The 26,168-nt window shown below is 36.7% G+C and overlaps 1 protein-coding gene and 1 long non-coding RNA gene across 7 annotated transcripts in view; one reads left to right on the forward strand and one right to left on the reverse strand.

Annotated features, from left to right (window-relative positions):
- The window catches only part of ARHGAP24 (Rho GTPase activating protein 24), a 697,105-nt gene that overhangs the window by 43,669 nt on the left and 627,268 nt on the right, over positions 1-26,168 (reverse strand). For 5 of the 6 annotated variants that reach the window (XM_074323892.1, XM_019731289.2, XM_074323911.1 and 2 more), the window contains 2 exons: positions 21,945-22,067; positions 4,512-4,719 (listed from right to left, as the gene is read on the reverse strand). In XM_074323892.1, coding sequence (XP_074179993.1) covers positions 4,512-4,719; positions 21,945-22,067 — 331 coding nt within the window. Of the gene's footprint in view, positions 1-4,511; positions 4,720-15,238; positions 15,740-21,944; positions 22,068-26,168 lie in introns of those variants that run through there. The other variant, XM_019731290.2, reaches the window with a different exon arrangement.
- LOC141569701 (uncharacterized) lies at positions 9,719-15,870 on the forward strand. The gene is made up of 3 exons (XR_012493467.1): positions 9,719-10,085; positions 15,449-15,507; positions 15,732-15,870. It is a non-coding gene; the product is annotated as an uncharacterized LOC141569701 (long non-coding RNA).

Consider the following 26,168-nt stretch of genomic DNA (forward strand, 5'->3'; position numbering starts at 1 on the left):
GGCATTCCAAAAAAGGAATATGATAAACCACCTCATGACAATAAATTTGAAGAGTTATGTGGAATGGACAAATTTCATGAAAAATACAAATTGCCAAAACTAGCACAAAAAGAATTAGAAGAGCCATTTCTAAAAACTTTCCCACAAAGATAACCTCAGAGTAAATGACGTCACTGATAAATTTTACCAAAGATTTGTGGAAGAAATAATACAAACTCACATACTTTCAAAAAACAGGTAAAGGGGACACTTTCCAACTAATTCTGAGGCTGAAATTTCTCTGATAACAAAACTAATCAAATACATTACAAAAAATCTACATGTCCATATAGGTCTAAGAATCCTCAACATATTTGCAGGTCAGATACAGCAATATACAAAAGGGTAATACATCACAAGCAAATATGGTTTATCTTAGGAATGTAATGTTTTAACATTTGAAAATCAATTAATATAATTAATGATATTAACATAACAAAAGGGGAAAATCAGATCATTTCTGCAAAAATGCGGAAAAGATAGATTTAATAGACTTCAATTCTCTCATTATTAAAATTTGTCAGGAAACTAGAAACACAAGAACATCTTCAAAACTGATAAAAGTCATTTACAAAAAGCTATAGCATCATACCTAATAACATTCCCTCTACGTACAAGAAAATTTTGCCCACTCATAACTACTGCCGAAGAGTTTTCAGCAAATACAAACAGGCAAGAAAAATAAATACAAGACTTACATATTGAAAAGGAAGAAATAAACTCTCATTATGTATATTCAACAAGATCATGTATATAGAAAATCTAAAGGGATCTACAAAAAAACCATTAGCACTTAATACACGAACTTGCAGTTTGTATTACGCCAAGTTTGTAGAACAAAAGATCTATGTTTAACAAATCAATTGTACTTGTACAATCTAGAAGTGGGCAATTAGAAAATTGAATATAAAAATACTATTTACAGGAATATCTGTAAACATTAAATATTTAAGGATAAATTTAACAAAATGGAGTAAGAACTCACACTGAAAATGACAAAACATTGCTGAAATACAAAAGTCCTAATGAAATGGGGAGATGGGCCACATTCATGGATCAGAAGATTTTATATTTTTAAGACATCAGTTTTCACCCAAATGATTTCTAGATTCAATGAAATTTCTATCATAATCCTAATAGGCATTTGTAGAACCTGACAATCTTACACTAATTTATTTATGGAGATGCAAATGACCTAGAAGAGCCAAAACAATCTTGAAAAAGAACAAAGTTAGGGAATTTATTCCACTTGATTCTTTATTTCTGGACTTTAAAGCTATAGTGATTTTCTACAAAAATAGATTTTCACAAATCCTTCCTTCTCTATGTATGCTTGCTGCTCTTTCCATCAAGTGGTGGAGTTTATTTCCCTTCCTCTCAAATCTAGGCTGGCCCTGTCTTTTGACTTGCTTTGACCAACAGAACATACCAGAAGTGACACTGTCATTTGGGACCAGCCCATTTTCACTCTCTTGTAACCCTGGGCCATCATGTCAATAGGTCTGATTAATCTGTTAGAGATAAAGGCCACATGAAGAGAAGTTCTATTGGCTGTTAGATGAGAGAGAGAGAGAGAGAGAGAGAGAGAGAGAGAGAGAGAGAGAGAGAGACAGAGAGAGAGACAGAGAGAGAGACAGAGAGAGACAGAGAGAGAGAGACAGAGAGGCCCAAGTAGCCAACAGCCATTTTAGTCATTTCAGACAAACCTCCAGACATGTGAGGAAAGGCATCTTGGATTTTTCAGTCCTAACTGATCTATCAACATCAATCAACATCTAACATCAATCAACACCATGTGGAGAAATGAAGCACATCCTGGCCAAGTCCTATCCAAATTGCAGAATCATGCATAAATATTGGTTGTTACCGTTTACAACAAAGTTTTGGAGTGGTTGGTTATACAAGTGTAGAAATGAGACACAGTGAATGACTGAGTAAATGAATGACACCCTCCTTTTTCTCAAAGTATGCTAGCAACATGGCCATACTGTGTCTGACACTGAATTACTCTCTGCGAGTCTCTTCTATAGCGTTTCTAGTAACTGGTTGCTTCCGTAATTACACTTTCAAAACTAAAAGATAAGGAAATTTTTATGCAGTGTGAAATCATCAAGTAATTAAGAAGATCTTTCTCATTAAAGTTCTGATTATAAGAGTAATATATACTTATTGAAATTACAGTATAAAAAAAGGGGGAAAATCACTTTCTGCCATAAAATCAATGTTTATTCTTCTCTTACAATTTTTTCAGTCTGTTTATGCAGTGATGCACTTCATCCAAAAAGTAAATGCATACATTTTTGTAATTGGGATGACATTTTGTATAAAGAGTGCATCACATTTAATTTTCAACTTATGGTTATCAGAACCTGACTTAAAGATAATTGTTTTCAAGGCATAGCTCTTCTTACAGGTATCCTAAAATATATAAAATAGCCCTCTATTTCCCATGTTAGCAAAGGCCTCTTAAAAGAACTAAATCATAAATGCCTAAAGGATTCCTCTCTGTGCCCCGTTGTTTATTAAAATAATTTTTAATAAATAAATATGCTTTGCTATAATGTCATCTGCATATATTTAGGCCATATATAAATGTAAGAAAAAGGCCATTAGAATGTATCAATGTCACATGAAGTTCATTGTAGACGTGTATCCCATTATACAGATTTTATTATGAAGATTCCATTAACAAATTTCTTTTTCATTTTGGAACCAAAAAATTGCACTTCTCAGAAATAAATCATTGGTTATCTCTTGTAACTACTGATCTAGTTTTCTTTTTCAAAGTATAGACAAAGATATGTGGCTCCTCTGCACAAAGTATATCTGCAGTCTTAAAGTTTGTTCTCCGACACTAGTTTTAAATTCATTTCTTTACTTCCACATTTACATTTTTTCTCTTGGAGAGAATTTATGGATCTTTACAAACTGCTGATAATACCTTTATAAATAGGTAGGATTCAATCAATCAATTCATTCTGCCTTATTTTTCTCTTTGTTATTTCCATTTATCATTATATAAATCAGCATTTTTCCAAAATTTTGATAACTGTGTATTATTTTGTTCTATGGGTGCACTACCATACTCTACTGTTGGAGATAATAGATTGGTATTCATTTTACACTATTATAAAAAATTATAATAAGCTACTTTGTATTTAAGTTATTCCCCACATATCTGATTTTTTTTTTCTAGGACTAGAATTTCTTGCTTAAAACGTCTTGAAATATATTACCAAATTTCTTTACAAAAATTATAATAATTTGCACTCTCACCATCAGGGTGCCTATCTCACTCAGCACAGCTTGCCAGCACTGAGAATTATCATTGTTCAGAACTTGGTTAATGTGACCAATAAAAGGGCATTCAATGATTTAATGTACTCTTCTTGGATTATTAGTGAGAGCCCATACTCTCAATGATGCCTCCTTTATCTCATATTATGTATTCAAGTCTCTTCTCTTCTATCTGTTCTTTAGATCTGTGTCTATCTATGTGCTAATTCTATACTGTCAAAGAGAAATAATATGTAGTAGGCAATTTTCAAGTAGAAAGGCTTTTCTTATCCACAAAGTCCAATCCTGAGACTCTCTCTTAAGTAAATAATCTAAAAGTGGAAAATATTTATGTGGGTATATACCCAGTACATTATTTATAATACTGAAAAAGTCACAACAAAAATTTTCAAAAATATTGAAATAGGCACATATACCTGTGGAGTGAAATTTTAGATATTAAAAATAATGCTTACAGAGGTTGCCAATGATAAAATGTTAAGTTAAATTATATTTTCAACTATTTATATGGAAAAATCTCTGCTACACATGTTAAATTAATACTAGGATAAAAATTATTTTTCTACTAAATTAAAAATAGTGAAGAGAAGGAGGTAATTCACAAAATATTAACAGTGTTTAACTCTTAACTGACTTTATACTTTCTTCTATGGAACTTCTATTATTTCCTGAATTTCACCATGCTATGCTTCTCCTTGTTTCTTTGTAAATTTATTCTAGATTAAGGAGGAGTTACGTATTTAAAAATACAATGCTTTATTATTATTGCTATTATATAAAAATAGTTATTTTTAATTACATTGCTAGTATCACAATCTCTACTTATCAACTCTTAATATCCCTTAACTGAATTAAAAAGATGTCAAACAAGAGAAGATGCCTATTTTAAAAGTTCAGTTTTCCAATGCAAAAGTTAAATAGTTTTAATTTAGGACCAAAGGAAAAGAATCAATGATAATGTTTTAAGGAGGGGGAAAAAGCAGGGAGAAAAAGACATCTAAAGAATCAAATTTTTGACTGTAACAATAAAAACAATCCAACTTTGTGTGGCCATGTAATCCGTCACCTAAACTGTCACAACATCAATTAAGGTTACACCATCTCAGCTCACCGCATCCCTTCAGTTCAGTTTAAATTTCTCAGGGAAGAATAGTTATTAAAATCTTGAATTCTACCTGTCAAATGATGGCTTCTCTCCACAGTCAAAGGCATCCTGGAGCTCCTTAACAAGATTAGCCTGGCCTGGCAATCGGAAGAGACCCTCTTCTTTCAGCCCTCTTTGTCGGATGAAGTCCACGCATTGCTCCACCAACATTGGAGCCAAACGGTTCCCATATCTCTTCTCATAACGGACAGTATCTTCCAGTTTCTGTCCAAAAATGCCTGGAGAAATAAAGGATCACAATGAATTTGAGAAATGTATCTCTTCCCACTTTGTTGCTTTCTTTCAAAACTTACTGTAAAGGAAAAACAAAGATTGGAATGCTAGCAAGCATTTAACATTTGGTACCTTGCCTTATTACAGAATCAAATTCAAGAAAAATAAGTGTTGTATGTTCGAATTATGTAAGGCTCCAGAATGTTTGAGGAATTCTTTCAAAACCATTAGGTTAAGGATTTGACAATGAGAACGTATGCTTTACCCCCTTATCTATAATTTATGTATGGATTCAGTGACGCAAAACCATCACATTCCAAGCAGTAAACACTTGCTACCAAAGAGAATACTCTTAGCTCAAACAGAAACAATATCACAACAACCTATATCTGGTATCAAATCTGGCACTAGTGGAATATATTCTTAATATTCATATATTCTTTTTAAGAAAAAAGGTTGAGTGACCTGATACTATTATTTGATTACATATAAAGCAGAATTAGTAAGTGGCATTCTCTAAGGGCAGAAAATTAAAGCAGGTAACAGGTCTATTTAGCTTAGTTTGTAGGCTTTGGAACAAGCGCTTTCCTGATAATGATGTGCCAAACATTGTTCACTAAGCCAACAGACATTCACACCCATAGTTTCTCTTATCATCTTCATTTCAGAGGCTGGACAATTAAATACTTCTCCCACTTCCCAAGAAGTCATCTGGAGCCTCTAGAAACTTGGGTTTATTTGATGGAAGACATAGTTGGAATTGCCGATCACTCCATTTTCCTATCTTGAACTAAGACAAGCTATCTGTCCACTGAAGAGTCATCTTTTGACCATTAGGCAACAATCACAAAGGAAAGGCTGAAAGAGTCACAGAGGCAACAGGGCTGAAATCACTGAACCACTAACCCAATCCCAAGAGCACTTTCCTCCAGATTATTTTTTTAATGTGAGAAAAAATAATTCCCTGTGTGTTTAAGCCACGGTTAGAAGTTTTCTGTATTTGCAGCAACAGAAAATTCTAACGCATACAATAGTGATAACGATGTGGAATATTCTACTATTTTAATAACATAGCTTCCACATTCTTTCCACGTGTCTTCCATACAGACTTACCTTTATGGTAAGAATTTATTTAAGAAATATAGCAAGAAACTAAAACCCCAAAGCCCTAACATCCTTCAACTTATTAAGTATGTATTATGTCCTAAATCCTTGACATATATTCTCTCATTTTCATAATAAATATATAAGGTAGCTATTTTAGACATAAGGACATTGGAGTTCAGAGAGATTACATAAATTGTCCAAGGTCAGTTACACAGCACCAAATGGCAGAATGGAAATTCACATCCAGATTTCTTCAGCCTGAAAGTCTTTGGTCATTCCTAAATACCAGTCCTCTTTCTCTTTTTTTAATCACAATTGTCCAGTGTCTTCATTTTGTAGTAATTTAAAATATTAGTAAATTCTAAACAGTAAAATAGCATATCTTTTCTGTGCTCTCAAAAGAGATGATAGCTAAACTCTACTTATGCATGTCAGGCGTGGGCACAGCAGTTTATATGCACTTTTCTCATTTAAAACTCACAGCATTCTATTAGGTAGGTGCCTCCATTACATCATTATACTGAGGAAGAGACTGAAGCACAGAAAGGTTAAGTAATATGGTGAATGTCACACAGCAAGTAAATCATGGCACCCCGATTTGTTCAAGGCTGTTGGACTCAGTCATTCTGTATCTATCACACAATACTGTGTAGTGTGCATAATGGCTAAAAACTGAGCTTTAGAGAAAGAAACCTGCCAGGTTACTTACAGTTTTCCTACCACAATTCCTGTCATCACACTAAGGGGATGATTTCTGCTGAGAAAAATGTAAATTTGGGGGAAGGTGAGAAAAATAAAGGGTGAAGGAAAAACTCTGAACATTTAGTGAGCATCTTGCCCAAGGAAACTTTTTTAATGTAAAGAGCTATGCCTATGGAGCAATATAATATGTAAGAGAGTTAAAGTATGTCGATAATAGGTACATATACTTAGAAATTCCTGTGGAAAAATCATTGTTTCTCCTCTAGATCAAGAGGAGAATTATTTTAGGTGTATACTTCCCATTCTGTAGAATTGGAAATAAAATGCCCCAATGTCTCTGGTTTACAATGGTAGGTGCGAGTTAAACTCCTGTATGAACATTCTTTTTTTTTTTTTTTTTAATGAGGAAAGTTTCGGGTGGGGGGGATTATTTTTTAAAAGCTGTTTTACTTAGAATTTTCTTTGAGGGAGCAGTGAAACTTCATATTTTAAAATTAACAAAAAAGAACAAAGGTCAAGAGTTATTCTCAACTAGCAGCATGGGGAAAAACACATTGAAAAGTAGATTATTAACGAGAATATTCTCTGTGGTGTGAGTCATGCAAACAGTCCTAGCTATGTCCATTTAAATTCCCAGTGAAGTTTCACACTCCCTAACAAAGTCCTCCCAGAATTTCTGGGTGACGATGGTACATCATGTATACTTTCCCTAAAAGTACATTGATGGTTGTCAGCAAGCATCACCCAGGATGTAACTTTTCACTGGACTGAGAAAGTAAATCACACAGGTGAAATTATTATACCTATAGGAGGCTGTTTCAACTGGAGGGAGGGAGGGAGGGAGGGAGGGGAGAGGAAAGAGAGGGAGGGAGAGAGAGACAGAGCAAAAGAGAGAGAGAAAGAGTGATCTTAGTGACCTTCAGGATCTGTGAGGTTCCTCCTTTACTGTGATTTATACACCAAATAGCAAGAGGCAGCCTGTGAAGTTAGTGAATGTGATCAGATAAATATACTCATATTCCATTCGTCCTAAAAATGAATGAACAAATACAAAGCCAGATCTTCTTGGACTCTCTGTCCCCTGTATTATTTATTCTCTTTTCTCCTAGTATCCCAGTTAGGTATAACTCTGGGTTCAGTTCATCACTTTTTGTCCTCTTGCTAACCTACTGTAATTTGGCCCATGAAACCATCATCCCATTAAAAGAGCTTTTTCTATAGTCACCAACAACTTCCTAGTTGCCAAATCATTGCCAGCCAAATCTATTTTTATAATACTTTGTCTCTCTCCCTTTAAAACTATCAATCTCACTCTTCTTTCTGATACTTCTCACATGTTACATAATTCCTGCCTTCCAGAATACTCTTCTCAGTCTCCTTCTTGACTATGTTACCTACTATACCTTCTCATAAGTTTGCTGGTTCTCTGGGTTCCTGTCACAATTTATTTAGACTCCACTTAATCTCACAGTATATTAATTATTCCCAGATTTGTGTCTCAATTTGGGTCGCTATTATGAGCTCTAGCATTGGGTTTCTAAGTATCCATTAGATCCCTCAACACGGATATTTCAAACCATTCTCAAATTCAAAATTTCTAAAACTGGCTAAATCATCTTTTCTTTAAAATCTGTTCTACTTCCTGTAATCTTGATTTTGATTATCAGTACCAGTTATCTACCCCTAAATCATTATAGTGCCATCTGAGAGTCAACCTAGATTCCCCCTTCCTTCACTACCCTTATTTAATCACTATGTTGGTTCCTTCCCAACTTATCACTACTACATGAGGCTAGATCCTCGATATTTCTTTTTTGTTTGTGTGTTCATAGCTTTAGTCCGGGAGGAGGAGATTAATGGGTTATTGGTGACCTCTGCAGCAGCCAATGTTCCACCTGGGGCACCGCCGGAAAGTAGGTATCAGCAGCTCCAAGTTGCACTGACCGAGCCAGAGCCTGTCACTTGCTGGACGTTGCGGGGAGGGGTGTGGACAGACCTAAATAGCAGGAAAGTCCATCTTTGTCCTCCAGGGACACTAGCAAGTATATAAACTCATTCAAGGCCCAAAAATACTGGTGCTGGGTGGAGGTACCAACCTCAGTGGGACTTACCTGGGGCTGGATTGGGAGTTTGGCCAGGGAAGGTGGCACTTGGGCCAGGAGTAAGGGTTTGGAGAGGAATTCTTCAGTAGATCCTTGATATTTCTTACATGACTTTTTGAAGAGTCCCCAATTCAGACAAGTGCTGCCATAGTAATATTCATAACATTTAAATTGGATTACGCCATTCTTTTGCTTCATTTCTTCCAAGGGTGCCCACTAGCCAACCAAACTCCCTTTCATGATATACAAAGTCTCCACAATCTGAGCTTTGTCTCTTTATCCACCATTCAATCAACAACGCTTAGGTAGCACTCGTATGCCAGGCACGGTGCCATATCCGCACTCATTTCTGCTGCTTCCTCACAAACGACATACTCTCCATACTGAATTATTTGTTGTTTCTTAAATGTAGCAGGATTTTTCATGTCTTCAGGCCTCTTTCTAGAAGGTAGGTCCTGCCATCATCAATCAGCCTAGAAAATTATCTTGCAAGATTCAACTCATATCATCTCCTGTATTGTCTTTACTAACATCCCCTCACCCCCACTCCAGATGCGAAGCTTGGTTTCTTCTTTGATGTCTTAACACATTGCTTTGTAACCGTGTTTCCCCCAAAATAAGACCTAGCTGGACCATCAGCTCTAATGCATCTTTTGGAGCAAAAATTAATATAAGACCCAGTCTTATTTTACTATAATATAAGACTGGGTATAATATAATATAATATAATATAATATAATATAATATAATATAATATAATATAATATAATATAATATAATATAATGTAATATATTTTACTATAATATAAGACCTGGTCTTATATAAGACCAGGTCTTATATTAATTTTTGCTTTAAAAGACACATTAGAGCTGATTGTCCGGCTAGGTCTTATTTTCATGGAAACAGGGAATTATTTGTTCAGATGCCCATCTGTACTGAACTAGTCCCCCACCAGTCAAAAGAGGATTGTACTTTCACAATTATTACAATAAGGTAATTATTTTACATTTATTAGTTATTATAAATAATATTGAAAAACAGCTGTATACTATATGTCTACCTTATGAACTTCAGAGAGGTTTAGGTAATTTCCCAAGGTGCCACAGACACAAGGAGTAAACTGGCATTGGCACCAGATCTGAAGTACTCCAAGACTTACACTCTATTCTACCATACTGCTACGGTCTGAATGTATCACTCCAAAATGCCTATGTTGAAAACCTAACGCCTAAGATGATGGTATTAGGAGGTGGGGCCTTTGGGAGGTGATTAGGTCATGAGGGCAGAGCCCTCATGAATGGGGTTAGTGTGTTTATAAAAGGAACCCCAGAAGGCTCTCTCATTCTTTTTCTTTGTGTCCTGAGAACACAACAGGAAATCGACATCAGCAGCCTGGAAGAGGACTCTCACCAGAACCCAATCATGCTGGCCTGATCTCAGACTTCCAGCCTCCGGAACTGTGAGAAACACATTTCTGGTGTTTGTAAGCTACACACTCTATGACAATTTGTTATAGCAACTTGAACTGACTAAGACATATAGGCAAATTCTGTGGCTTCTATCCCTGGGACTTAATACCTAAGTAAGGATTGAGTATTCATAAACATTTGTGGAATGAATGAGTTCGTTAAAGCAAAGTACTTTACCTTCTCATTTTGGGAAAACGGGAAATAAATAACTCCTAAGTAAAATAGTACTCATTAATTGTTCTCAGGTTGTGGCATTGATTTCTATAAAAACCTGAAAACAAAAAATGTCCTTGGTTTGCTGATGAAAATCCAGAAGTTTAAAAACGTCTTGGTTATTGCTAAAATTCTTTGCTATCAGTTATTTTTCAGAGTTCCTTTTATCCCTTCCTATAGATCACATGCTGGGCCATATAAAGAATTTGCTTTTACTTATTCTTTGCTTACTGCAACTCTGCTAACAGAATAAGTCTTGGTCAGGCTTATAATAATTTTCAATTAAAAATGAACATTCACCCATGGTAAATGGACAAATTAAAATAAAGGACATCCAATTTAGTACAGAACTAAGAAACAAAAATAGCCAAAGCTTACTTCAGTCTGTCATCAGCACTTTCTAAGAAGCCAACTGATCTTTTATGATAGAAAACTTAATCCAAGGAGTTCAGGATCAATAATAACCAATGAATGTTGGCAGAATCTTGACTCTTTCTGTAGTCAGAGTGGGGAAGGAGGGAAAAAAAAAATAGAGGCCTGGAAAAAATTAAATATAATAATGTGAACATAGTGACCCAGTGGCCTAGGTCTTAGGCCAGCAGAGTAATTATAGCCATCATTTACATGTATTTTCTTATATAACACTCACAGACATTCTGCAAGACGGTCTTTTTCTACAAACTAATTCAGAGATACTAGGTCACCTGAAGTCACACATCTGGAAGGTGGCAGATTTGGGGTACAAATGCAGGTCTGTATACGATTCTAAAAATCTTCCTTTCTCACTATGTTAGGTTAATTCAATTCACACTTTTTTTTTTTTTTCCAGAGGCATTCTGATCACCCTCATATAGCAGAAAATGTCTTTTTGTGAATTCCAAAGAATCAGATTTCATGTAGTTCAAGTAAATCACTGCCTTTCCAGGCTTCTGTTCATGGGTCCTTCAGATATCATACATAATTTGATGTAGTGCTTATCACAAAGTAAGTAATTACTTATGTTTCTTTATTCCCAAGGAGTCTGTGAATTCATCCCCAGAAACACTTGGTAGATGCTCCATAAAACTTTGATATATGTATTAATGAGCTCTTCATTTATAGCACCACTTAAAATTATATGGATTTCGATAGTAGCATTCTGTTAAACAAATCAATTTCCATAAATGTGATTACAACACGCACAACATACAATAAACTTTAAAGAACATGTTGGTTTTCTCCACGAATATTATAAAGGCATTTTATTTTAATTCATTATTGCCAATGGACTAGCAGGAAAAGATAGATAATACTACTGTATTTCATCAGTTTGCAGTAAATTTTGAATCCTTGATTGAACACACTTATTGCAATTCTTCCCTTTGGGAAAAAATAAATACGTATCTTTTTTTACTATAAAGATAAGGTGGCCAATTGGCAGCACGCGTGAAATATAAGGGCTACTGAGTAAAGAGTATAATGGGTACAGAAATGAGACTCCAGCAATGCCTTGAAGAAAGTGTCAAGTTCAGACAGACAGCAGAGGAGAGAGAGCATCAGAGCAGATCGGACACAGTGAACAAAAGCAAAGGGTGATGTAGGAGATGTGTTTATGGAGAAAGAGTCAGCCAGGCTGGGACATAGCTGGAATTGGCTAGAAGGCCTTGATAATTACATGAAACAGTTAGGACTTCCTTTGGGAGCAGGAGGGACACAAACAAATTTTGAGTTGTGGAATGTTGCCTGACTACTGTTTAGGAATACGCATTAGGCAAACGGATTGTGTGGTGTGGGAATTTGTGAAGAATATCGGATATGGAAAACAGTGAGGATGGATGCTGCCTTGAGAGACACTCTTTCTGTGAAAGTAAGTTGTGTGCATGAAGCAATAAAGACACAGAAAACTAAGGTGATGGGACTAGAAATGGAGTTTGAAGTTTTTAAAGAAGGAAGAAGCAATGCTGCATGACCACTAAATGGTTATGGTATAGGGAAAAAAAAGTACTGCAGAGTTCATGATGACTTATCTCCAAGAAGAGGGAAACTCAGGGGAAAAAAAAGATGAAGTTAGGGTTTAAAAATCTGCTTTAACACAATGTGATATACAGATGATGTATTACAGAATTGTATACTTGAAACCTATGTAATTTCACTAACCATTGTTACCCCAATAAATTTAGTTTTAAAAAAATTACTTGTTTGTCCTGTGATCACAATATCTAGAAATTAGCACTAACATTCAGGACCAAAAGTGTTTTGTACCCCCAGATATTCAAAAGATTGGTTGTGCTTCATGTAGTCTTATAGAGGCAAATAAAATTTATAGTTTTAAAATCAAAAGAGTAAAAAATACATCGTAACCCTTATCTCACTAGAACATAAATACAAAGCACCACCAGTCCCCCACTTTCTGCCTAATAGATGTTTCTTAGTTTCTAGATTTTTAAAACCATTGAGAAAACATTTTCAGTGACCTTTATTAGTACTGAAACAAAGAGAGAGAGAGAGAAGAAAAGGTGAGTGAAGGACAGAAGAGGTCTGGAAGAGAAAGGAACCCTGTGAAGTTAGTTACAGTTTACACAGCATGCAAGCTCCAACACTGCCAGGCTTCTGCAAACGAACTCAGTGCCACCCTTCATTTGGAGGGCATTTCTAAAGCGGTGAGTCTCTTCCGTAAGCCTACCCTTGACAACAGTAAAAAAAAATATATGCTTTAAATATGGATCAGGAAAAGCAGACACGTCACCACTTTTCATTTCTGGGCACTTTTCCATGATTCCTGCCCTCTCCTGTTTGCTTTCAGTGAAATGACTTAAGCCGATGCTCTTTAACAGGCTTGGGAGAGGAACTCAGAAACCCGGGTCCACTTCTGGAACTACTTGAGCACCCAAGAGATTAAACAAAGCACAAAAGAACATTCTCCTATTAAGGTGGCACGGTTTGGGAACACAGCATTAAAAGAAAAGTTCATTCTTTTCAGTGCCAGACCTTAAAGATGTAAACCCCCTGTGCTTCATGCTGCCTCTGACCTGAATGACTAGTGCAGCACGAAACAACACTGCAGCCCCTTTCCTCCCAGAGCCCCACTGTGGAAGTGTGGTCCTGCAGCCAGTTAACTGAAAGGCTGGTATGCCCTGGCTCCAGAGAAAGGAAAAGGAAACTTAACAACAGCTGAATGCTTCCTGCACCTTTCTCTCCTTTATGGTTCTGACAGAAACCAGAATACAACTTTGTAAATTAAAAATCTGTTAATCCTTGATTCAAATGCTGAACAATCCTCAGATTACTGCAACTTTGCAGAGGAAAGGACTATCCCTGAAAAATAGCCCATAGGAGATGATAGATGGAAGCTATTCCCTATTTCTGTTATTGCCATTTGCCAGCCCATGGGACTTTTCTTTGCAGAAACGGCCTTCTTTCATTAGTATTTAAGAAGAAAGGGAAGAGAGAAGAATGAACAGCAGTGTTAGCTGGGATTCTTGCAGATGTGCTATACTCCACTATTGAAAGCGAGAAGGTGGAAAAGGTTAAAAAGGCCTTGCCCTATGCTTCAAAGATATATTAATGGTCCCCAGAACATCTCTAATTAGAAATGACAGCAATAACCCGGAAATGTAGGCCTTCTCCAGTGTTTGGATAAACCCGATTTAGTTGCTGAGGGCCGGGGAAACTAGAAGAGGCAACGTCCTTTAAGCAATTAGTCACTTGACTTTTCAATTTGTATCATTGTCAGTTTCTCTATGAATAATGCACTCTTACAGGAACCCTGTTCTGTGCTCGCTAACCCTGCTCTGAAATCTCAATAGATCTATAAAATATGAGACGTGCACATTTAATTATCTTTGTGGATGAGGGAGGAATATAAATTAACACCTGAATTCCTTGCTGATATTATATGCTAATGATCATAGCCAGATCTTAGCTGCTCAAAGAGAAAGACTCAGCAGGAACAAGGTTTAGTTTAAGAAAGTTCCCACTAACATATTTTGCTTTTTATATATGGTTTTTCTTATTTTGTTTCCTTCTCATTTTTTTTTTGTTGGTTACTAAGTAAAGAGGGTTAATTAATAGATGGCTGATGAAAGAAAAAAAGGAAGGAACAACCTTAGACGTTACTCAGATCAGCTCCTGATTAAATTAGCTTTCTGTACATGACATTAAAATTATAATTACCTAGTTCCAATTTAGACAATTATTCCATTTAGTTATTCACATTTGAAAGCAAAGTAAAAAATATTTTGATATAAACATTTTCTAAAAACATTGTCAAATGCTATACAAATGCTGTAACTTTCCCTACATAAATTAATTAAGAAATATCTTAGTTTCTTTTATTGATCATAAATTATTATATTTCCCCACTCCTGTTCCTGCTAGTTCATATTTTTGGCCTCTCCCAATGCCATCTATTTGGAAAGTCAAGGTGACTTTTATTTCTAATCAGTGGTAATTAACATGGTTGAAAACCTCTTGAAAATGGTCATTACAAATAACCTGATATAATTTTCTCAGCAGGAGAGGTGAGGCAAGCGAAGGCAGCCAGAACCAAACCCATATGATGGGAGCACAGAACAGGGATTTGAGAGGGACCCGTTTCAATGCGTAACAGAAAGGCTGATTGATTTGGGTCTGGGAACAGCCCAGGGTAGCCTTGGCCCCTCCTTTTCAGGATGGTCAGCCCAGCTTGCTAACTTCTCCATAGGTCAAGGTGATCCCTACAAGACCACCATTCTTTAAGCCCCACCTACACAGCCTATTCAAGACAGTAATAAACAGATCGATACGAACCTTGAAAAATCATCATAGACAAGCAAAGATACACATAAATCACTGTTGTACACTTCTAAGCTCTTGGTTTCCAAACTCCATTTTATCTGAGCATAAACTGATCTTAAAGCATCAGAGGATGTATGTATAGTTTTAAAAGGACATTAACATATCATCTACCTACCTTTCCGAAAACTAAAACATCGTTTGATTCTTCTGTATGTAGTTTTAGGAATGAAGGGAGTTGATGCTAAGGCACCTGAGGGGCGCCCCCCAGTATTTCGGTCTTCAGGCATCATACAGGCCCGGAAGTCCTGAACCCGGTTCAGGCTTCCTTTAAAGCCTGCCTCTGCAGGATACCCCACAGCCACTCCTTCTCATGTTTATTTGTTAGGTTTGAAGTGCTGATTCTAGAACTCGAAGGTTTTTTATCATCCAAGTCCTGGATCAAGGGTAAGTTACCACTTCTCATTTACTTCTTTTTTTGGGGGGAGGGGGAGAGGGCAGAAAGAACTTCCTTTCTTCTTGCCTAATCCAGGGAGATTTTAAGGTTGTTTTAAGTTTCTGCAGACATTCCAAAATGTCACAGCAAATAGAACCACAGCAAGGAGGCTGCACCTCCCATTCAAACAGCAGGAATTATGGGTTTTTTTCTAATTTTTTTTTTTTTTTTTCAGAACTGTCTTCTCAGCTGGAACTGGGGGGACTGAGATTCCTCTGGAAAGGTCAGCAAACAGCCGTGTGCAAAGGGAAAGAGGAACAATGACAAAAAGGCCCCTGAGGAATACTTCAGGACTGTCCTTGCAGGCTCCTTTCATCTGAGCAAAAAGGGGAGGCAAATAATGGCACCTTCTCCAGAAAGCATTTCAGTGCATGATAGATTCTTTTCAAAGGGCTCCCCTGTTCTTTCCATAGCACTCCTCATCCTTTGATGCTCTCTGCAGGCTTCTCCCTTTTCTCTTCTGTCTTCAAACTCTCGGGGCTCCCGTGAGGAAATCGCCACGTCAGAACAGTCGAGTGCCCGTTCCAGGAGACTCCTTGGATCCGTGGAGGAGGCAGCTGTGCAGGGAGCTTGTCTCCCCCTCCTCCTGCTCCGGTTCCCTTTTCTCAATGAGAGCTGGGCGGGAGCTGGCAGGGCTGCAGCTGCCTTGTCACCACTGCTGTGGCTGCGCTGCCTTCAGTGCCCGCTGGTCACATGCAGCAGGTGCAGTCACAACAGTATGAAGGGAGGAGGGAGGTGCCAGGCGGCAGTGTGAACCCCTTTCTTCTTCCTCTGACTTTGAGTTGACTTCCTGGCTCTTGGCTGTGCCACACCTTTACAGCTGGCTGCTTCAGTCCTTCCAGAAATCCAACAGCACCAAACCACCCCACGAAAGGGCACACTTTTTGCCCCCTCCTTCCTGCATTTATTTTCTTGCTATGCAAGATATTTTAAAACATACTTTGCAGTTGAATCTATTTGTGGGAGCTGATTTAAATGTGCATAGCATGAAAACATATATGTGTGTATCCGTATATGTGTATGTCTGTGAAATAGGAAAATATTCTAAATCTAGTAACAAAGAATCCGAAGGTATAACCACAAAACAAATCAACTCCACCTGTCTATGTGTATATTTATATTTATCATATCTATATTTCGCTGGTTATGGTTTGAAAACTAACCCTGTTTTCAACTTTCTCCCCTACCCTTGCATGCACCGTCTGCACCACAGCCCCATGTCCACCAAGCCTCAGTCCCACTCACTAAGCAGTTGACTCACTGGGTTAATCATTCACCCACCGGCTCTTCCTTGAGCAGATTTGGAATGCCAGGGCTTCAACCCCAATTGACCCCTGAGGCCTCTGCGTTCCCTCCTGGCCATTCAGCAGGAGCCTTCCAAAACTGTGAGGAGTACTTCAAAGCTACTCCCTTTCGAAACATCATTACTCTGACTAGCATGCCCAGATAGGTAACATTTTGACACTGAAGGGATCATTCTTAGTTATTTCTGCCCTTCGGTTCAAACATTGTTTTTAGCTTCCGTGTCACAGCATGCAGCTAGGAAAAGAAGAAACTGTGAAGTATAACTCAGTCCTACAAGTCATTGGCAGTGCTGGGTTGGGGGACACCTTGCCCCTTGGGAAGAAGGGAACGCAGGGAGCTGCAGAACTGGAGCTAGAATGAATCTTAGTTAAAACAGTTTTGTACAATTTGCTTATTTCCCAAGTGAGGAAACGAAAGGTAAGGGGTCACTTCCTAGATCAAACAGGATAGGCTGTGTCAGAGGCAAGACCACAGTGCCTGTTAACCAACCCCTGCTTGCCCACGTATTCATTACGCCAATTATTCATTATGAGGATTATTTGCATTCAGTATTTTTACTGCGCTGATGGGTCTCTGACTCAACTTGTTTCATAAGGAGACAGAAATGTACAGGAAGAACCTGATTTTATGGGTAGCTGAAGTTAGGCTAACCATTCAGATCTAATGAATAATTAATGGATTCTCACTTTCCCCAGATCCTGGGCTACAAACTTCTATATACACTGCTTCAAAACGCAGTGTAAAGAAATCCAAAATAAACAAAACTAAAACAAAACCCTAAACTTTTCCAAAGCTAAATAAAAATTTTGACATACCAACTTTTGGCTTTGACTTTCAGGCAGAAATGACGTGCCTCTCAGCATTGTTAATAGGGAAGCAACAGTAATCGGTGGTTTTCAGCAGATAACACAAAGCTTAGGTATCTAGATTCAATACTGAACTTTGTTATCTGGCCAGGTTGTTAAGAGAGGAGGTGTACTTGACACATCTCCGTTGGTCCCTTTCCTCCATCTGAATATTTGTTGTGAGTGTCCCTTATTTAATAAAAAATAAAGGCCTGTAATTCCAAAGCTCTACATTTTATGATGTTCACTTAACAGTTTTTAATTTCTAAGAGATTGAAAATCTAGGCAACATCCTCGGGTTTCTTCTATATTTTAATCAAATATTTATTGGAATGGTAAGAGGGAATATTTCGCATGTGTCTGCAACCTGAACAAAGAGAAGCTTAGGTGCCTCATGAAAAACTTAAACTTTTTAAAAACACAGGTAGTGAAATCACAATACAATGAAATGCCCTCTCTGTAACAGAACATTTAAAATGTATCCAAAGGTGGTATACAGAAATTGATAAATTAGGGAGATATGTCTTCCAAATGTCTTTACAGATGCCATTTAATTAAGGATGAGAACAATCTTTGAGCTGTGGGAAGGAGGTTGGAAGCCAAGAGCTCTTTATTTAGGATAAATAGAGTCATAGGTTCCATAACAACGATGGGGGGAGGGATGTATTCTCTTATGAAAAGTATTTATGGCAATTCAGGAATTTTTTTTAAAAGAGCTTTATTGAGATATAATTCACATATCATAGATTTTCCCATTTAAAGCATACAGTTATATGGTTTTCAGTATACCATCACAAATGTATGAAACCATCATCACAGTTAATTTTGGAAAATGTCATTACCTCAAAAAGAGATCCCATATTTTTGGCTCTCCCATCATTTCAGCCCTAAGCAACCACTAATCTACTTTCTGTCTTTATAGTATTTCCAGTTCTGTAGTTATTATAAATGGAACCATATGATATGTGGATTTTTGTGACTGGCTTCTTTCAGTGAGCATCATAATATTTTCAAGGTTCATTCATGTTATAGCATTTGTCAGTACCTCATTCTTTTTTTTTTTTTTTTTTCCGGCTGATCCATTCCATGGATATACCATACTCTGATTATCCGTTTGTCTGCTGATAGACATTTGTGTGTTTTCACTTTTCGTCTATTAGGAATAATGCTCCTATAAATATTTATGCACAAGTTTCTGTGTGGATATATGTTTTCATTTCTCTTGGGTATATACCTTGGAGTGAAACCGTTGGGCCCTATTGTAACTACGTGTAATCATTCGATGAATTGATAGACTGTTTTCCAAAGCAGTTGAACCATTTTGCATGTCTATCAGCAGTGCAGAGGGCTTCAATTTCTACACATCCTCACTAATATTTGTTATTATTGGACTTTTTGATTCTAGCAATCCTAATGGGTATGAAGTGGTATCTCATTGTGGTTCTGATTTGCAGTTCCCTGATGACTAAAACTCTCTACCACCTTTGGACTAAGCATCTTTTCATGTGCTTATTGGCCATTTGTATACTTTCCTTGGAGAAATGTTCATTCAGATTCTTTGCCCATTTTTAATTGAGTCAATTGGGTCAAAAATTTTATTTGTCTTTATTATTCAGTTGTGAGAGTTCATTATATATTCTGGATACAAGACTATTATCAGATATATGATTTGCAAATATTTCCTCCCATTCTGTGGGTAGTCTTTTCATTCTCTTGATGGTGTCAATTCAGATATTTTTGAAGGATTTGAAAACCTATATTCATTCCAATTATCACACTTACAAAAAAACTTGTTTTCCACATAATGAAGAATATACTATCATAAAGGCACGGACTTGTAATTGTGGGTTTTTTACTCCACAGTAGAAGTAATAGATCACACTATTGTGCTAAAAAACAGGAGGAAGCTCACAAGTGAGAAGACCTGAGTTTTCTTCTCAGCTCTGTCACCCAGTGTGACGCTTGGCAAATTATTCCTCCTCCCTGGGTCTGAATGACCTAATCCATAAAATGTGGGGTTCAACTAAAATAGTCGTTTAAAAATATTCTTAATCATTGGAAAACTTATTTTCAATGAAATGTTAAGTGAAATCCCAATATATAAGATAAATAAAAGGGTTTTCAGTCATATATACTTTTTGTTTGAAACTCAAATTTATAATATTTCTTTAAAATTCAGTCAGTGGACAGAGGGGGGCTAAATTAATGCAATCAATTGAGACCCATGATTATGGGTGACAGCTGCAACCTTCCATCAGTGTAAATATTTAGCTTGGTTCTATATTCTGTATTAACTGTAGAAAATTCTGATGTTCAGATGAATCACAAAGGATTTCTTACAAATTAGATAAGTGCTTTAAAAGCTTGCCTTGCAATCTCATAACAGTCTTCAATTAAGCAAAGAGGGCAGGAAAAGATTTATTGTTTGAAGCATTGCTTCTATTGTAAGGGCTCTCTGCTAAAATGTATCTTTTTAAAAGTAAAAGTGAATCAAGCATTTGCAAAATCCCGGAAGCATATTCCACAGGATAAAGTATATAAACTGATCAACTACTATAATACTAGGGTATCGATCCCTTCCACGTTCATAAATTTGAAGACTCGTGTACAGCTCTTGTCCAGTCCCACTGGAATCATTTCTGATACTCCTGGGCTGACAGAACCTGCCGAGGCCAGTGATTTGGTGAAGCTTGCTGAATCCCATTCATTTTTCTTGAATAAAGGACAGAGGGAAAAAGAGGAAAGGGAGAGAATAGCACACTTGCCAGAAACAATCCCTCCCCAAAAATATCCCCTTTGGTAGGTATTAAGGATTCTCCTGAACTAAGGATCTGCAGAAATTTGATAACAGAGGTCCCTCTGTGTTTTCAGAAGGTCTTCAGAAACAACAGGATCTTTGAAAAGACACATCCTTAGGTACCCCACAAGTCTGTGGCCCTTGGAGGTACCAGCAAACCTCTAGCAGTTAAATATGTGCCCCTCATAAATAGTCATGTGGGAGATCCCTTCCCTTGCTAAGGCACTGGGGTGGGGATCTCAGCCCCATGGGCCTCTTCGCTTACTAGCCATTTTGTATATATATAGGGTGACCATATCAGTTGTCACCCAAACGAAAACACTGTGAGAGTAAAAGGTAGCAAAATCAATCATTAGCCAGAGACAACAGTTGTAAACTAGCCCGTTACCAGGCAAACTGGATGAATTGTCACCCTGGTTATTCTCCAACAGAAGATACTGCTAAAAAACAATCTGCAGATATGTTTCATTAATCTGGTAAAATATCAACATGTCTTCAATGAATCTTTACTATTTTAACTTTAACCTGACTTTTCAACTTTTTAAACTAAAAAGAACTGAAGTTCTTCTAAAATGTAAAGTGGTTCAGGGTGCTGACAATACACAAAAGAGAATATAAAATAAATATGGAAATTGTAGTTGCTTTACTAAATAATGGAATTTATTTTAACTACATCAATATAAAATAATTAGTCTTTTACATTTTTGGAAATACATGTTGGTTATAGATGAATATTTTGGGGTTCTTATTTTTTTTTGGTTCCATTTAGTGAATTTTTACTATAAATATCTTTTCTGAATATATCATTCTATTTTATATCCCTTGATAGACAAAGATCTCACCTTTAACCCTTTCTTCTTGATTTTAGTTCTATTCATAGCACCATTCAGTGCATTCTCAACACTGTATTAACTCAGATATTTTTACAAACTTATTATCAAATCCACAAGCACTTGCCTCATCACAAAGCATTTTTTTTATTCCAATAATTATCAGGTTTTCATTCAAAGTGTTCCCATTCCTCTTTGATATATCATTGAGCATCTGGGGACTGGGCATCTGAACATCTCTTCAAAAGCTACGAGTCCATTTTTTGACCCATATCTACATTCTCTTAACTAATTTACATTTATGGTATCAGTCTCATAACTATGTATTGTTAGTGAAATGGAAAAATCCAAAAATAAAAGAAAAATATAATCCCTGATTATAATTCAAGATATTTATGGCAGAAGGTTGGTTATCAATGATATTTAACCTAAATGAAACTTCCAGGAGTTATTTAGATATGTGTCTAACCATAATGTGAAATAGTTTACTATTTATTTTAACATCCATCCCTTTGAAAATGAACAGTTAATGATAGTAACATTAACTGGGGGAAAGGATGAACAGGTTTGGTCTACCTTTCTGTTTTTCCATGATTTAAAAACATACTCACCTCCTCCAAAAGGTCCCCATATGACTCGGCGGATGGACTTCACCCAGTCTTCCATATCATTCTGGGTGCTCGCCATAAGGAGGTAGCTCTCATGATTCGCTGTCATCCGATCTCGATCGCCTCCTGTAAGAAGATAGTAACACAAGAGTTGTGTGCTCAGCTGGAGACTCAGCATCAGCAGCCTTCTAGGGCGTCCCTGACAGCCAGCACTAGGTTCTACCCAACGAATTGGAAATATTTACCATAGTTTCAGCATAGGGAAAAATAATCTACTTAAAAAGGCAAAGTTCTTATGTTTCCAGGTAAAGGCAGGAAAATAAATAATCATTGCCCAAATAACGCCTGCCTTTTTGTCCTAGCAACAACCCATAGGCCTGCATTAACTCAGAATCCAATGTATTCACAACTGCACTGCTGAATAGGGAGAAACAGCAAAAGCAAAATGAAAGATGAAAAAGTGGTCCACAGAGCCTGGGTTTCTGTCTGAAGAAAGTGCTGCTTAGCACACATACGGTGAGGCCACTAGGACATCATGGGTGAGTTGGGGAGTTCTAGGAAAGGGAACAAACCACATGAAAAACTTTTGACCCAGAGGTTCGCCTCTGTCACTCTGCCCTGGAAGGGAAGCCTCTTTCCCCATATCTGGAGGGCAAAGAGGAGAGAAGAAGACACAAGGTTGACCAGTCACGAGGCCAAATCAACCCTCCAGATGGCTTTCACACTGAAGAGTGAGCTTTAGGAAACCAGCATGGTGCCTCCATGCCAAAGGGTGATGGTTTCTCTTATTTTTATGCCTCCGAGAAAACCTTGATAATCTTCTGTATCAATTTTGAAGTGCTGAAATTCTGATGCATGTGATTGAATTAACTTGAAAATTTTCCTAGCACATTAAGTTTACCCGGTGACTTAATTTTCTCATTTATGAGACAGGGATAACCCTACATGACCTTGAAAGAAGTCTTGAGGCATAGTTTTCCTGACCACTATTTTATGCTGAAAGGAGTATTTCTGAAGACAAATATCAGTGACTGCACTGCTGCACTGTCTTTGAAAATAATTAGTGTTGCTCTCAGAGGGAATGATTAAAGAAATGGAACATTAAGTATTTAGCTGAATTCTGATAATATTTTAATGTTATATGAACTTCTAAGGTGCTCAAATAATCTAACATTTAATTTTCACTAAGTGTAAAACATGCAAACTTGGGTTGAATTAATTCATATCCAAGTACGTTGTCACTTAAGATAGTTGTTTGTTTATTTTAAAGTGGATCTAAATACCTTTCTGAGGAGCTTGCAGGCTCCAGTTTACAACAGGCCCCGTCTCTGCCTTTTCTTTCACATCCAGTCCATTTCACACATAGCTCTGAAAGCTATAGGCATTTGAGTTTGTGACCTCTGAATTCTATACAAATGCCATAAGTGGAGAAACACAACTATTCTACCACTGACGTATATTTATAGAACAAGTAAAAGGTTGCAGAAGTGAAATCACCTTAAGCCAACCAGAGAAACCACCAGATTGATGGTTTATATTTTAATACCACTGGATGGGAATAGAGAAGGGGCCGAGGGAACCTATCAAATAGGTTTCCTAATGTCTACAAATCTCTGTAATAAACAAGACTAGCCTTCTCATATATTAGACAACATCTCACTATTAGAGAAACAATGACCATCCTAGACCTGTAGGTATGCTAGGTCAATCATCATTTTAAGCAACTTGTGTCTGAAAAAACATAGGTTCAGGAACCAGAGAAAACCCCATCGAAATCTCAGTTCTATCCTATACTAGCTGTTTGCCTTCTGGGAAATTACATAGTTTATGGAAATTCATTGACCTTAATCATGCTTTAGAAAAAATAATCTCTATATAATAAATTTTTGTGAGAATTAAACACAATAAAGTAAGTAAAACTACTGTGTGAGGCTAAAAGAGAAATTCTGTAAATATTAATTGTCTCATTTAACTGCCTCTCACCTCTAAAAATGCAAAAAAGAACATATTACATTTAATTTGACCTCAGAGGTATTATCTCTAGTAAGTGCTTGGGAACAATTAATCAACAGCACACATAAGCAGGGATGTTTTTTAAAAAGCCTACCTTTCCTTGATACATAACAATGCAAATAAAATTATATACTACAAATGCATGCAAATGTTCCACATAATATGCATATGTATGGTTGTATGTATATAACCGGCAGAAAAAACGCTGAAAGACAAAAACAAAAAGATGCTTCCTTTGACATGGCAGAGTACTAAAAGTTTAGTCTGTATTCTGATCCATTTATACTACAGCACTGGGCCCCAAAAATTGCTATTTGAAGTCAGAATATTTTAATTATTGTCTTTGCCTGAAGGATGCTTAGGAATTCAGGCAGCAATATCCTGCTGTGTCATTCCCAGCCCAGGCAGAAACAGTCCTGGTAATGAGAGTAAGTGACAGCCCTGAGACTGAGTTTCTGCCTGAAAGCTGGGAAAAAAGGAGAATGATAAACACAACTAGCCATCATCCCCTGACTTTTCATGTGATTCTCTATCTCTGCCAATGGTGCTGACCCTGAATCTCATTTAGACTGCCAGTAACATACATGAAATACAGTCTGTGAATTTCACCCATGGATATAAACTTGGTTCCTAGAATATTAATAAGGGGGCGGGGGGGGGAGATTTATAAAAACGTTTTCTATGAGTCCCGTGAGAATGTAATTAAAACAACTGGACACATTTATACACATATAAACAAGGTATTCTCTGTACTAAAATATGTGATTTCCAACTGAAGATGCCAACTATTCTAATCCATAACACTGGTACTGGCACTGTGACTTGCAATTGAAAGGTCTCAAAAGTAACATATTAAATGTATAATTTAATAAATGAATAAACTCAATATTGACTTTCAACTATGTTGTCAAGTTTCACTCTGTTAATCCTTTATAGGGAGTAATACTCCATTTAACCATTGTGAATCTAAAATTCTTACAAAATGTGAAATTTTAAAAAGCAGTCTGGAGATTTAATTATCACTCCAGATGTCATAGTCATCTTCAGTATGTACACACACACACACACACACACACACACACACACACACACTAGCGCGCACGAATCTTACAACTAAGTTCGCGAACTTGTTGCAACAATATTGCTAACCTTTTCTGATATCAGAGAAATTATTCATTATGAATTTATACCAACTGGACAAACAGTTAATGAAGTTTATTATTTGAAAGTGCTGAAAAGGCTGTGTGAAAAAGTCAGAAGACCTGAACTTTTCACCAACAATTCATGGGTCTTGCATCACAACAATGCACCAGCTCACATGACACTGTCTGTGAGGGAGTTTTTAGCCAGTAAACAAATAACTGTATTGGAACACCCTCCCTCACCTGATCCAGCCCCAATGACTTCTTTCTTTACCTAAAGGTAAAAGAAATATTGAAAGGAAGACATTTTCATGACATTCAGGACATCAAGGGTAATACAATGACAGCCCTGATGGCCATTTCAGAAAAAGAGTTCCAAAGTTGCTTTGAAGAGTGGACTAGGCACTGGAGTTGGTGCATAGCTTCCCAAGGGGAGTATTTCCAAGGTGACCGTAGTGATATTCAGCAATGATGATGTATGTAGCACTTTTTCTAGGATGAGCTCGCGAATTTAATTGTCTGATCTTTGTATATACGCTCATACACACATACACACACACACACATATATAGGTATGTATATGTGTATTTGTATGCTCTATTATAGCCAGTATACATTCCCCATTCTTAAGGTCTGCTTTAACATAAATATCTACTCATATGCAGTTTTATTTTTATTTTTAATATTGCTTTATATGATAGTGGATTTGCATAATTTTAAAGACACCGTGTAGTAGTAAATTATATACATCTTTCAGACATTAACTTGGGTTGGTAGCAATGTTTTGGTGCTAGTGTTAATACTTCAAGCATTTGTAATTATAAGTTAACTGAGTAGGTCACATTATTCAATTTCACTGGTTTATATATAATTGAAAGTATGTGCACATTTCATTGGGATCATCTGTATAATTGCATTTGATATAAATTTTTCTTTGCCAGAAATAAAATATATTCTTTGAATTAAAATAAATACCTGACACGTTTAACTTTTGCAAAAATTAAAAATAGATTAAGAAAAGTTTAATGAATTTAATAGACTAAGAAAAAGTTTAACCTAAAATTAAAAGGCA

This window comes from Rhinolophus sinicus, linkage group LG02 (genome assembly GCF_036562045.2).
Source record: "Rhinolophus sinicus isolate RSC01 linkage group LG02, ASM3656204v1, whole genome shotgun sequence".
Classification (NCBI taxonomy): Eukaryota; Metazoa; Chordata; class Mammalia; order Chiroptera; family Rhinolophidae; genus Rhinolophus; species Rhinolophus sinicus.